Below are 15609 nucleotides of genomic sequence, written 5' to 3' on the forward strand. Positions count from 1 at the left end.
CACTGGATAGCCAAGATTACCTTGGAATGTACTCTGTAGCCCAGACTGGTCTCAGGATCCTCCTGCCTCAGCCTCTCAAATTCTGGAATTACATTCATGCCTCCCCATTGTAAATACCACACACTAACAAATGATATATTTGTTGAGAGCATGGCTCAGAAATTAGCACTTCCCTGTATTATTTCACCAATTGTAGGGACAGTAGAATAATGAATGAAGGTGGTTTAATGTGATACACATTGACTGCTACTGATCTTTCTATACTTGCTTTTTAACATGCCACTGTAGGTCTCTCTCTGGGCAACGAAAAGGGGGCAGTGTCTCAACCTCACACAAGAAGGTCAAGTATTGGTTGATATTGAATCCAGCAACAGCAATCAAGATGTCATCATGGTGAGATAAACATATTTCCTATTGACACCTTAAGATTTTTTTGTTCACATTTGTAAGGATTAAAGAGATTCAGCAGGTGTCTTAAACTAGCTGAAACACATATTAAATCACCTCGTTTGGGGAAACAGTAAGAGATTTTATAAAAGTTAGCTGTTACTTACATAAGACTAAAAAACTAGTAAAAATAGAACTAGCTACTAGTCCACAACCCTTTCCAGTTGTCAAGTTGAGACCTTTAATGGACACGTGAATGTATAAAAATATTGTGTAAAATTTCAAGGTCATATCCCAATCTAATATCATATTGTATGACTCTCTCTGAAATTTATAATACACACTTTCACTAGAAGGTATAATGTTCATTTGTATGTTGTTTTGTTTTGTGGAATTAAACCCAGGACTTTCTGCATGTAGGCAAGTTCCTTGTCCCTGAATTATATTCCCATCCCTACAGTGGAAATTTGAACTGACTTAAATTAGGATACCACCCAAAGTGTTGCTGGGAGAAACATATTTACTCTATGAAATATGTCCAGATTTTAACCTAATGTTGACATTAAATAGCTATTTGTTTTTGACTACTAGAATCACTTTGACTTTGCTAAGTGGTAAAAAAAAACTTGGTATTTAGACAAATTTGATTCAAAGACTGACGTTCATCTGGGAAGCCATCTTAGAAGTATCATTTGAATGATAATAATATGCAATGAAAGCTCATTTCAATGTTAAAATTTAAGGTCAGGGAAAAATCCTTTTTTTTTTTTTTTTGTGGATCATGGGGCATGAATTTTGCCTGGGTGCTGTCCTAAAGCTCTTCAACTCAAAGCTACTGCCCTACCCCTGGGTTCATGTGCCGTCCCTGAGCTCTTCAGCTCAAGGCTACTACCCTACCCTTGAACCAAGCCCCACTTTCTAGAAGTTAATTGCAGATAAGAGTCTCAGGTCCTTTTGTGCCTGGGTTGGCTTTGCACCTCGATCCTCAGATCTCAGCCTCCTGAGTAGCTTGGATTATAGGCGTGAGCCACCTCACATGGCTAAAATCTATTTTAAAAAAATCAGCACATCCATTTTTCTTATTATAGTTTTCTTTTTACCTTGATTACCATGAAGGTTATGGGTAAACCTGAACCTACATTAGAAAAGCTACAGTACCTTGGAGAAATGTTACTTGTGGCATGATAAGGTAAATGAGAGTTCTTAGGAGAGATCTGGCCATTGTACGTATACTTAAGTAGTATGCCCCAAAATGTCAACTAACAACTATGGGTCATGTTTAAATGTAGAGCATATTATTTCTTCTGACTTTATGTGCCCTTCAGCAAAACACCATGGTTACAGGGCACATGATAACACTGTCATGAAGATTTATTTTATTACTTTATTTTATATTGTATTTATTTTAATTTTAAAATTTTTCTTAATTTTTAAAAAACCTTTTAAAATTTTGGGTCATGGGCCAGGAGTTTGGCCTAGTGGTAGAGTGCTTGCCTAGCATGCACGAAGACCCTGGTTCAATTCCTCGGTACCACATACGTAGCAAAAAGCCAGAAGTGGTGCTATGACTCAAGTGGTAGAGCCCTAGCCTTGAGAAAATCCAGGGACAGTGCTCAGGCCCTCAGCCCAAGCCCAGGACTGGCAAAAAAAAAATTGGGGGCCAGTACCATCACTTGAACTCAAAGCCTAGGTGTTGTCGCTTCATTTTTATTTTGCTCAGGGCTGTTGCTCTACCACTTGAGCCACTACAGGAATTTTTTTTTGGTTAATTAAAGATAGGATTCTCATTGAATTTCTTATCCAGGTTGGCTTTGAATTGTGATCTCAGAACTTAGCCTCTCATATAGTTAGAATTACAGACATGAGTCACCAGCATTCAACTATAAAGATTTTATTTTATTGTGCTAGTCCTGGGGCTTGAACTCAGCACTGTGCTTTTTTTTTTTTTTCAAGACTGGAGTGTTACCACTCGAGCCACAGCACCAGTTCTGTCTTTTTCTATGTATATGGTACCAGTGAATCAAACCCAGGTCTTGATGAAGGCTAGGCAAGCACTCTACCACTAGATCAAACTCCTGGCCTGAAGATTTCATTTGCTGGAAGTTTTCAAGGATAGTTCTATCAACCACTGCTATACATTTCTCATCTCCAACCATGATCCATGCATGACCATTCTGGTTTCATCCATGTACTTGCCCATGTCTCCTGCACACGGACCAACACCTGAGTTTTACTTGTGTTAAGAAGCCACCCATTTGAAGGAATGGTGAAAAGGACAAGAAGTGATTTATGAATGGAAGCAGAAAAACAGCATAATATGAACAATAAAGAGTGACTATAATCCAGTCTTTCCTTTTCTTTTCTCTATTTTGTGGGTTATGGGACTTGAACTCTGGGCCTGGATGCTGTCCCTGAGCTCTTCAGCTCAAAGCTACCACCTTACCCCTGGAGCCACAGCCCCACTTTCCAATTTCTAGTGATTAACTGGAAATAAGAGTTTCACATTCGTTAGAGCCTGGGCTGGCTTTGAACATTAATCATCAAATTACAGCCTCCTGAGTAGCTAGGATTATAGGCCACCGCGCCAGGCTACATCCAGTGTTTTCAAAAGGAAGAAGGTCAAAATGTTAATCTGAGACTAGCCGGGGAGGCAAAACTGCAGCCTCCTTTCCTTACCACTTGGAAGCAAAGTGAGACCTGGCTCTACCTGAGTTGGTTACTAGTCATCTGTTTGTGGAGATTTCAAAGTCTAGGTGTGTTTTTTCCTACTTTTTATTATGTTGTCATCTTTCTGAGCTTCACACAGGGCTTTTAAGTGCTTTTCATGAAATATTTGGGCTACATATATTAAAATAGCATTACTCTTTGTATGTAATGCTTCTTAAGTTTTATGCTAACTTGTCAGTATGTTTGTGATATAGGGTATGGAATTATGTTTCTGTGACCTATGCAGTATATCTCTTTGTCTATTTTTCCAGTCCTGGGGCTTGAGCTCATCACCTAAGCACTGTCCTTGGGCTTTCTCAAGGCTTGGGCTCTACCACTTGAGTCACAGCCCCACTTCCAGTTCTTTCTATGTATTTAGTACCAAGGAATCAAACCTGGGTCTTCATGTATGTTAGGCAAGCACTCTACCACTAGGCCAAACTCCTGGCCCAAGATATCTGATTTTAAACTTGTATCTGATTCTTTTGGATAAATGTTTTATCTATATGCATATTAATTTAAGACTGTAGTTGGAATAATTTAACTAGTAAGTAGAATGTTTACCTGTCTATACTTTTCTCAAACTTAGAAATTAAAAAAACAACAACAACAAACAACTATTTCCATCCCACTCTCATTCGTCTTCAGGTATATCTAGTTGTGTGTGACTGTGTGTGACTGTGTGTGTGTGTGTGTGTGTGTGTGTGTGTGTATGTGTGTGTGTGACTGTGTTTCATTCCTACCCTGTGCTTATTGAATTTAAGCAAGGAAAACAATAAGTATTAACAGTAGAGCAGAAAAGTTATCACTTAGGGAAGAAAACATAGCTATAAAACAGAACATGTTCCTTTTTAAAATTGTAATGTATAGAGGGGTTACAGTTACATTTGCCAGATAGTAGGTGCATTACTTCTCACATAATGATACCCCTTCTCATGTTTTTGTGCCCATTTCCTTCCCTCAATCCCTTCCCAATTATCTTGTTTAACCCCCTTCCCTTTCCTATTTCAAGTAAACAAATAAACATATATACAATATGCCAGGTAACAAAGTCAGATACAGTAACAAAAGAGATTAACCAAAGAACAACAAAAGAGAAGATAAATAACATAGTACATTAAGAACAACAATCACACAATATAAAGCTCTTGTTTCTATATCCTGGAAGTCCTTTCTTTTAGCTACATGGCCTTATGTATCTAGGTTTTGCGCAATTGTAGTCCTCTGCTAGGAAAGTTCTAACTGTGTACTAATTATTACAAACGAGGGAAACCATTGAGCCTATGTTCCTTTGGGTCTGGCTTAATTCACTTTTTCCAAGTTTTTTCATTTCCTTACAAAGGGAGTGATGTCATTCTTTCTGATGATATCATAGAATTCCATTATGTATAAATACCACATCTTCTTGATCCAATCATCGACTATGGGGCATCTGGGTTGGTTCTATATCTTCACTATGATAAAAAGTACTGCAATGAACATTGTTGTGCTAGTGGCTTTAGTATGTCCTTGTTTCTGAACGTTTGGGTAAATGTCAAAGTGGAAGTGCTGGGTCATAGGGAAGTTCTATGTTTAGTCTTTTGAGGAACTGCCATACTACTTTCCATAGTGATTGAATGACTTTACACTCCCACCAACAGTGTAGTAGTGATCCTTCCTGGCCGCATCCCACCAGCATCTGTTGTTATTAGATTTCTTGATCATGGTCATTCTAACTGGAGTGAGGTGGAATCTCATAGTTGCTTTGATTTGCATTTCTTTTATGGCCAGAGAAGGAGACGTTCCTTTTATTTGTCCCTCTTCCATTCTAATGGTGATATTCATTATTTTGATGAATTGACTATGTGTGGGATCTAGGGCCTTGTTTTCATTTATAATAGACTCAGAAATATTGTATGCTTACCACATAAAGAAAGTCTATCTCAGAAGGATGATTTCACATTATTTCAACTTGTAAGATGGTTGCCACTTTGGTCATTGGAAAAGGAAATCCAGCTTTGTTCACCTGGACAGCACAGGCTGACTTCAACTATGTATTCTCTCCTATTATGCCCATTACAGCCTGACAATTGCCACTGACATAGGTATCTGAACTCTTACAAGGTTTTCACCTAAGACAGCCTGCTGTGACCAGATTCCTAAAAGAGATGACACAGATAATGTTACTAATATAACTCTAGCCCCAAAGGGATTCTTTACTTAGTGCCTTCCTGTGATACATAGTTACATTGGTTTCATGTGGCCTGGAAAAAAACTTCATCCTGATTGGCACACTTTCTTTTGCCTAGTTAATAATAAGTAGCAGTCTGCCTGCCTGCCTTCTTCCCCACCTCCTTCCCTCCCCACCCTCTCTTTCATCATGGGGCTTAAACTCAGGCCTAAGTGCTATCCCTGAACTCTTTTGCTCAAGGTTAGTGCTCTACCATTTGAGCCACAGCTCCATGCCCCGTTTTCTGGAGGTTAATTGGAGTTGAGTCTCATGGACTTTCCTGTCCTGGCTGGCTTTGAACTGCAATTCTCAAATCTCAACCTCCTGATTATTTAGATTATAGACATGAGCCACCAGTCTGGGTTTTTTTTTTTTTTTCTTCACTGCTTTACTTGGGCAGTGTATTTCCTTTTCTTTCAAATGCTGGGTAGCTCTGGGTCTTGTGCTTACAGTCACACAACTTTCATTGGTATGGGATAGTACTGCTTACTTTTCAGGATCCATTGCTGAGAGTTACAGCCATAGATAAGGTCATTCATTCTCATAAATCTATTCCCTGCTATGTCTTAAACCCAATTTAATCTATTCTTCCAACTCCTCCCTCCCCCAAATCTTGATTGAATTTTCTTCCTATTATTTTACTCTAAGACACTGTGGTCTGCTGAAGCTAGTTGTTAAAATTATGTTTTTTTTTTTCCTTCCCCCAGTGGGATAACTTCATTTTCTGATGGTTGTTAGTGCCTAGTTCCTGTTTTACATAACACATTACATTTAACACATTCCCAGATTATCCATGTGGTATTGGGCTCATTTGTCTTATCTTCAGTTCCTTCTGCCAGATAGATTGTTGGTGTCATTTCCTTGGAATTTTTACATTTTTTGGTATTAATTTATTCTTCACTTTTATTTGTCATTGCAGTCTACTTATTTTCAAAGTCTGTGCAATAAGAATGTTCTTAGTATAAGGACTTGAAATGACTTAGAAAATTTCAAATTGAGATTCAATTAAAGTTTCAGAAATTTTCAGTTATTAAAATGTTTTATTATTGGGGCTGGGAGTTTGGCCTAGTGGTTAAAGTGCTTGCCTAGCATGCACGAAGGCCTGGGTTTGATTTCTTGGTACCACATACATAGAAAAAAGCTGGAAGTGGTTCTGAGGCTCAAGTGGTAGAGCTCTAGCCTTGAGAAAGTCCAAGGACAGTGCTCAGGTCCTGAGCTCAAGCCCAGGACTGGCAAAAAAAAATGTTTTGTTATTATTAAGGTGATGTATAGAGGGGTTACAGTTACATAAGCAGGTAAAAAGTACATCTCTTACTTGGGAGAGGGTGGAGGGAAAGAAAGAGGGAGAAAAACATCGAAAGGTGTAATAATGTTGGAGAAGTAATGTACTCATTACCACGTGAATGTAATGGTAACCCCTGTATATATCACCCTCACAATTAAAAGAGAGTACGTATCATTTTGGTAAATCTCACCACTTCCCTTATTCTCTCTTAGTTTTCCCCTTACATCTCCATCTATAAGTTTTATGGTTCATTTTCCACATACTGTTCAGTGGTACCATTGCTGCATTTATTCACCCTTTGGTCCCTCTGTTTTTGTGCCTCCTCTTACACTCTGAAAGGCATACAAAAAGAACAAGCAGAATAAGAAGAGAAAACAAAATCAGCAAAAGAGAAAAAAAAACGTTCATTTCCATTTCCTAGAGTTCATGTCAATAGATATTGTTTTACATGATCAGATGCATATAGGCATTGTGCCTTCCTTTTCCTCTCCCAAGAATATACTCCTTTGCTCTCACTGTGTGTGAATGCCTAGAGTACTGTATAATTATTATGTACTGGGTGCATTTTAGATCTCATCTTTGTCTCTCTGAACTTGCCTTACTTCACTTAATATGATTTATTCTAGATTTTGACATTTTCCAGATATTATAAAATGTCATGAAAATAAATTGTGTACTTTTTTTTTTTTTGCCAATCCTGGGCTTGAGCTCAGGGCCTGAGCTCTGTCCTTGGACTTTCTCAAGGCTAGAGCTCTATCACTTGAGCCTCAGCACCACTTCCGGCTTTTTTCTATGTATGTGGTACCAAGGAATCGAACCTGGGTCTTCATGCATGCTAGGCAAGCACTTTAACCACTAGGCCAAAATCCTAGCCCAATTGTGTACTTTCTAAAAAGACGTCTTAACCACTCACCAGGTTGTGCTAGTTAACTTCCCAGTTAGACTTTTCAGATATTTGAAGTGGAAATCTCTGCAAACCCCTTTGGTTATTTTTTTATAATCTTGTTAGTACAGCTACAGTTCTCTCCAACACTTCAAGTAACTAGTATCTTCCACATTTATTATCTTTGAATTGTTCTTAGATTGTTGTGCATGTGTCTCTCTGTGGTGTGTGTGTGTGTGTGTGTGTGTGTGTGTGTGTGTGAGAGAGAGAGAGAGAGAGAGAGAGAGAGAGAAAGAGAGCGAGAGAGAGGGGGGAAGAGAGAGAGAGAGGTGGGGGGTTGAGAATTACTAGAAGTAGTTTCTCCTCTTTCTGTATGGCCAAGATGAAATTCAGGAACTATACTACCCACATATCATTTAATCTAATTTTCTTAAAAACTGATGGGCAAAGCTGGGCACAGTAATCCTAGCTACTCAGGAGGCTGAGATCTGAGGATCATGGTTCAAAGCCAGCCCTGGCAATACAAAACAAAGCTGCAAAGCCTGAGACTCTTATATCCAATTAATCACTAAAAAATAGGAAATGGGCCTATGGCTCAATAGTAGGGTGGTAGCCTTGAGCTGAAGAGCTCAGTAACAATGCCTAGGCCAGAGTTCAAGCCCCATAACTGCCCCCCCCCCTCCGTAAAAGATGGGCAATAGGCCAAGAATGTGATCTAGTGGTAGAGTGTTCACCTAGCATACACAAAGCCCTTGGTTCAATTCCTCAGTACCAAATATACAGAAAAAAAGCTGGAAGTGGTGCTGTGGCTCAAAGGGGATAGAGTCCTAGCCCTGAGAAAGCCCAAGGCCAGTACCCAGACCCCGAGTTCAAAACAAAAAAAAGACAAAACAAAAAATGGGCAAGTATTCTCATCTCTGTTTTACAGGTGAAAATAAAAATTACTAATGGTCACACTGCTAGAAGATGGCCTACTTGATCCCCAGCCCTTTAATCTAGGCAACAACTTCTCTAAATGTCTTCTATTATTACTTCTTCCTTTATCTTATGAATAATTGCCTCATATCAGTTTCAACTTCCTCTTCCACTCAGGTCAGTTGAATTATATATGAATGCTTGACACAAGCATATATATTTTCAATTTTTTTTCCTTTTTCCAGTCCTGGGACTTGAACTTAGGGCCTGAGTACTGTCCTTGGATACTTTTTGCTCAAGGCTAGCACTCAGCAACTTGAGCCACAGCACTACTTCCAGCTTTTTCTATGTCTGTGGTACTGAGGAATCGAACCCAGGGCTTCATGCACGCTAAGTGAGAACTCTACCCCAGCGTATGCTCCTGCCTTCAGGTACCTTTCCTTCCTTCCTTCCTTCCTTCCTTCCTTCCTTCCTTCCTTCCTTCCTTCTTTCCTTCCTTTCTTTTTTTTTTTTGAGGGGGGAGTGGGTCATGGGGCTTGAACTCTGGACCAGGGTGTTGTCCCTGAGCTCTTCAGCTCAAGGCTACCACCTTACACCCTGAGCCACAGCACCACTTCTGGTTCTCTAGTGGTTAATTGGAGATAAGAGCCTTACAGACTTTAGTATCTAGGCTGGCTTTGAACTGCAATCCTCAGATTTCAGCCTTCTGAGAAGCTAGTATTATAGGCATGAGCCACCATGCCTGGCTTCAGATACTTTTGTATATTCTGTTGATTAAGCATTTTCAGTTTATATTTCCAATTACACATTGTATCCAAGATTCTATGAATATTTCTCCAGTCAAGAACCTTGCATCAGTTTTAAAAGATCAACCCATGTAAACCTGTAGTGTACATACACAGCAGAATACTACTTAGCTACTACCTGTCATTCTCAGTATCATGGATGGATTTGGAAGACATTGTGTTATGTAGAATAAGCCAAGCTCAGAAAATAAAATACAACATAGCTATACTCATATTTTTCCCCAGTCCTGGGGCTTGAACTCAGGACGTAGGCACAGTTCTTGGGCTTTTCTCAAGGGTAGCACTCTACCACTTGAGCCAAAGCATCACTCCTGTTTTTTCCTATGTATATGGTACCACGCAATTGAATCCAAGGCTTTGTGCATGTTTTAAGCAAACATTCTACCACTAGGCCACACTCCTGACCCATACTTATTTTTGAAAGCTAAAATGTTACTCATATGGAAGTAGAATGGGAGATGGCAGTCATTCGAATGGGTAAGGGTCAGAGGTGGGTTAGATAATGAGTACCAAATACAGTTGGAGGAGAAGTGGTTATAAAGTTTTATGATATCACAGTATATCAATAATCTACAACAAATAATATGTGTCAAAACAAAGGGAAAAGAAGAGTTTGAAGGCTCCCAATATAAAGGAATAATTATATTTAAGGATATTAAAATGCTAACGGTCATAATTTCATCATTACATATGTATACATGTGTTGAAATATAATACTGTGTAAAAACAAGTATATTTATATATAATTAAGCATTTCTTTTTTGCCCTTTAAATTATTTTATTTATTTTTTTGTTGGGATAATGTATAGAGGGATTACAGTTATATTTGTCAGGTAGTAGGTGCATTACTTCTCACACATTGGTATCCCTTTTCATGTTTTTGTCCCCATTTCCCTCCCTCCTCAATTAAACATTTCTAAGACTAGTCTCCACTGATCCCTCGCTCAGTTTAAGCCATTTTCCCTTTAGCCAGTTTCACCCTGTATCCACGCAAAATTTCACCTGGACGATGTACTTTTTTTTTTTTTCAACATATGGCTTTTGTCATCTGATCAGCTTAAGACTCCCATAACAATCATCAGGACCACAGGTGAGCATTAATTCTGAGATCCTGGAATTGAGCACGTTTATTTTCTGCCCAGCATCACTCTAGGAATGTGATTGTGGTCATAACCTTACCACAAACCCTTCCCATGAGAGAGTGTTGCTTTAGGTTCGGCTTCTAGAAATTCCTATTATTTCCTGTCTTCTGTACTCAATACACATGTTCTGCTTTCTTTTAATGAATGCTTGACATTCTGACCCGTTTTCTGTCTCAAGCACTTCCAGATTTGTCCCAGTTAATCCCAGATAGGAAGGAAATAGGAATTATTTTATTGTACCTCTTATAGATATGCCAACCAACCTTTGCCAGGAAAATCAATGTCGTGGTAAATATTGCTATAGTCGCACTATTAGTGAAGCAATGCCCTGAACAATCCTGTGAAGGCTGAAGTTTTCTATTAAATTCCCCCTTGCATTTCTACATGCCAAATTGACAATTAAACTGCAGTACTAGCAAACATTTGGCATTTGATCTCCATATCTTTCAAGAACTGAGATGAGAATCTGGTCTTATCAGTGGCTCTCAGAATAATGCAATCAAATCAGTATTTGCTGAACCAGCTTTAATGGAAATAAGAAAAATTAAAACATTAAAAAAATGTCACTAGATTATCAAGTAAAAAAATCCATTCTCTTAGGTCACAGAATGCAATCAAAGATACAGGTACTTGAATCAAACATCATAGGAAATCTGTTCTGAAAGGCACCTAGAAAAAATTAGATTGCCAGGACGGCACAGATAGTTGGGAAAGCAAAGTATAATTGGAAGAAAGTTTAATTTGAGAAAATTCAAATTTGCAAAGTCAAATAGGAATAATCTGTTAAAATTTAGGTTCGATGATTAAGGTACTTTTTATTACACATGTATGTGCTTTAATTCGCCTTCACAATAAGCACAGTCTCAGGTTAATGTACAAATTTTCTGACTCTAATATGAAGCAATTTGACCTTTTTCTTAATACTGATATTTGACATTTATTTATATTTACAGTATCTTTTAGTTCATATTCTGATTATAGGAGGAAGGCTATATTACTAATGAATGATGGGGTTATATTAAGTTAGGTTGGGGCTGCCGGTATCATTTTTTCTTTTTCTTCTTTCTTCTTCTTTTCTCCCCCTTCCCCTCCTTCTCCTCCCCTTCTTTTTTTTTTTTTTGCCAGTCCTGGGCTTGAGCTCAGGGCCTGAGCACTGTCCTTGGACTTTCTCAAGGCTAGAGCTCTACCACTTGAGCCACAGCACCACTTCCGGCTTTTTTCTATGTATGTGGTACCAAGGAATCGAACCCGGGTCTTCGTGCATGCTAGGCAAGCACTCTACCACTAGGCCAAACTCCCAGCCCCCTCCTCCCCTTCTTTCTCCTCCTGCTATTCTTCCTTTTCATTCTCCTGTTTTTTTGTGTGGGTCATTGGGCTTGAACTCTAGGCCTGAACGCTGTCCCTGAGCTCTTCAGCTCAAGGATACCATCCTACTCCTGGTACCACTTCCAGTTTTCTAGTGGTTAATTAGAGATAAGAGTTTCATGGACTTTAGTGCCTGGGTGGCCTCCTGAGTAGCTAGGATTCCAGGCATGAGCCACTGTGACCAGCCTCCTCCCCGTCCTTTTTTTTTAATCTCCCCTTCCTCTTCCTTTTTAACTTGCCTTGAAAATAACTTGGCAGATGAGCTTAAATCATTTTTCTGTTCTGCAGACATTTTTTTTTGTTGTTGGTGTTGCTTTTTGGCTAGTCCTGGGGCTTGAACTCAGGGCCTGAGCACTGTTTTTGAGCTTTTTCCTTAAGGCTACAACTCTACCACTTGAGCCATAGCAGCACTTCTGGCTTTTCTGTGTATGTGGTACCTTGGAATTGAACCAGTCTTCGTGCACGAGAGGCAAGTGCTCTATCACTAGGCCAAATTCCCAGCCTTCTGCAGACAGTTTTTAAAAGCTTGCTGGTTAAATCACCCCTTCTAGAAGTATTTTAAGAGTTTAGCAATGGAGACTCTGATGTTTTATGAAAGGCAACTATAATTGAGTTTTACCACTTTCTGAGGTTCTAGGACGAAGTGTGATCGAAGGAACCAGTGGATGTAAGCACTGGTCTCCTCAAAACTGAGCTAACCTGGGCCAGGAGTTTGGCCTAGTGGTAGAGTGCTTGCCTAGCATGCACGAAGGCCTGGGTTTGATTTCTTGGTACCACATACATAGAAAAAAGCTGGAAGTGGTGCTGAGGCTCAAGTGGTAGAGCTCTAGCCTTGAGAAAGTCCAAGGGCAGTGCTCAGGCCCTGAGCTCAAGCCTAGGACTGGCAAAAACAAACAAACAAACAAACAAAAAAACCAAAAAACAAAAAACTGAGCTAACCTTCCTAGTTGCCACCGGTTAGCCCTTAGAGGCATCCTTTGAATCAAGCTCGCTCCAGGTCAGAGATAATACCAATTTGCTCTGAATCCCTAGGATTATAGACAAGGCTTGAAGTGAAAAGAAAGAAAAGAAGATTGGACAAGCTAAGTTTGTGTTTTACAGTGGCCAAAAATCAAATCAACATATGACATTAATAAGCAACTACAAGCACACTGCATAAGCACAAATATCACATTATTTTTGTGATTCCTCACAGGGTTCTCATGGGAAATCGAATTAACATACAATAATGTGCATTATGTGTTCCAGTAAGGGCTTCAGACTTTTTTTTTGTATTTTATTGTCGGTATAATGTAAAGAGGGATTAGAGTTACGTTCGGCAGGTAATAGTTATGTTAGCTCTCAAACCTTGATACTCCTTCCCATGTTTTAGTCCACCTTTCCCTCCCCCACCCCTTCCAATTATCTTGTTTTCCCTCTTCCCTTCCCTATTTCAATTAAATAAATAAATGTATGAACATATAACAGTTAACAAAGTCAGATACAGTAACCACATGAGGTTAACCATAAGTGGGAAAAAAGAAGAAAAAAATAACTTCACATTAAAAACATGACTTCAGATTTTTGAAGTTACCTTAATTTCAAAAGCAGATCGTTTCTTAGTCACCATTCCTGGCTGAGGATGCTACTTTACGAATTACTTAATGAGCATCCTCTTTATGAATTAATTTATGATTGTTAACAGTACTAGAAGGTTTGTGGTCAACATTTCACAAGACACAAATCAGAGCTTCTTATACATACTTACCTTGTGAAGTGTTGCTTATGAACTTATAAACAGACAGAAGAGCAGTATGTAAAACAGTCCCAGATGTAAGGGAATATCTCCTTGGTGATTATTATGAATTTTAATGTGAAGGACAAGACCATGGACTACCTGTAATCATGAGTTTACTCCTCTGTACCATGTCAGAACTTTTGAGGGACAAATGATTAAGTGTGACCTCTGCCCTGTAGAAACAGGAAAATTGGAAGACAAATTAGAAACCCAGGAATAGCATTTCATTAGCAGAACAAAACAGCAGTCACTTGGATGGAAACTGATTTTGTTTCAAATTCAGACTTTGTCAGATATAACAAATTTTGATCTTCCATTTTCTTTTTTTCTTTTTTTATTGTAATTAATAGAAGGGTTACATTATATTCACCAGATAGAGGGCGCATTACTTCACAAACATTGATACCCTTTCTCATGACATGGTCCCCATTTCCCTCCCCCCTCTCATCTTGATTTCCCCCTTCCCTATCCAATTTCAAATAACCAATTAAGCACATATAAAATATATCAGATAAAAAGGTAAAATATTGTAACAATATGAGATAACCAAGGGATGGCAAAAGAGATGAGAGATAACATAGTACATTAAGGACAACAATCACTCATTATATGGCTTTTGTTTCCTTATCCTGGAGGTCCTTACATTTAGTGTCATAATATTTGGCCTTTGTCTCTAGATTTTGTTTTATTGTAAATCTCTGCTAGGAGAGCCCAAGGTTCCTACTGATTATGACACATGAGGGAGACTATTGGGCCTGTGTTCCTTTGAGTCTGACTTACTTCACTTAATATGATTTTTTTCTAAGTCTTTCCATTTCCTTACAAATGGGGCAATGTTGTTTTTTCTGACAGCAGCATAGAATTCCATTGTGTATAAATACCACATCTTGTTGATCCACTCATCAACTGAGGGACAGCTAGGTTGGTTCCATGTCTTTGCTATGGTAAATAGTGCTGCAATGAACATCATTGTGCTAGTGGATTTAATCTGTCCTTGTTTCTGGATGATTGGGTAAATGCCAAGTAGTGGAATTGTTTAGTCTTTTGAGGAACTGCCATACTGCTTTCCATAGTGGTTGAATGAATTTGCATTCCCACCAATAGTGTAATAGTGTTGATCTTCCATTTTCTTATAGGTTAAATGAGTTACTCTTATAGTAACTCCTCATCTAAAGGTTGTTATGAGAATTAATAGGATAATTGATTGTGATGGGATGAGAATAATTCTTTGTGCAATCTGAAGTACTTTTTAAATCCACTTCCTGTAATTCTGAAGAAAGAAAATTCAGCCTTTATTGTGTACCACAGGAGAATGACACTGAATTATTAAAATTTCTTTGTAGAGGTAAGAGAAGAAATAATGACATGGATAGAGAAGGGAAGGGAGTGTAAATAATCTCAGAAGCACAAAACTCAGGAGCTGCAAATTGAAGAGGCCAGATGGGGAAGTGGGCAGACAGGGATGAGGCAGCCACCATCTGAACAAGTTCCAAAATAGCCTTTTAATGGTAATTTTAAATGGCTATTTTTACTCTATAAAATATTTTTTTCCATTTCTGGACCTAATTTCCAGTAATGCTTTACAGAGTTAGGTTTGTTTTGGGGAGATGCAATCAAGTTTTGAATTCTTCTTTCAAGTATCATGGCCTTTAAGAATGTAGGCTGCTGTAAGGATTCAGTCCTACCTGGGTTACATGGATAAGATGCTTTGCTATTAACAATAGTAATGCCAGTAAATGGCATGCAATTTACTATTCATAGTTATTCCAAAGTTAATGAGGAAAAAAATACAAAGCACTTTGGTAATCCTAGCTACTTAGGAAGCTGAGGTCTGGTTTACCTGATGAGAACCTGTGTTAAAGCAATCAAACAAACAAAAAGTGATATAATATTGGGTAATGGAAATGAGAAGAAAAAGAACACAGGTTAGAGGAGAGTAAAAGAAGATTAAGCCTTTTGCTTTATCATTTTTACTATCTCAACTCTCCTAGACCCAACCAGCACTAGCCACAATTCACATGTCTTCCTGACTCACTTCTTTGCTTCCTTCGGTCTGTATGTTGTTACTGTTCCAGACATGAGGGATCCTAAATGGGAAAACAAAAAAGAGAATCTTCCCTGTCCTCGTGGAACT

The 15609-nt window shown here is 38.6% G+C and overlaps 1 protein-coding gene across 1 annotated transcript in view; it reads left to right on the top strand.

Annotated features, from left to right (window-relative positions):
- Morc1 (MORC family CW-type zinc finger 1) overlaps nucleotides 1–15609 on the top strand; it is a 146369-nt gene that overhangs the window by 102708 nt on the left and 28052 nt on the right. Inside the window, exon 25 of the mRNA XM_090330932.1 lies at nucleotides 289–393. Coding sequence (XP_090187058.1) covers nucleotides 289–393 — 105 coding nt within the window. The remainder of the gene's footprint in view (nucleotides 1–288; nucleotides 394–15609) is intronic.

Source organism: Megascapheus bottae, chromosome 1, assembly GCF_031878675.1.
Source record: "Megascapheus bottae isolate mThoBot1 chromosome 1, mThoBot2.hap1, whole genome shotgun sequence".
NCBI lineage: Eukaryota > Metazoa > Chordata > Mammalia > Rodentia > Geomyidae > Megascapheus > Megascapheus bottae.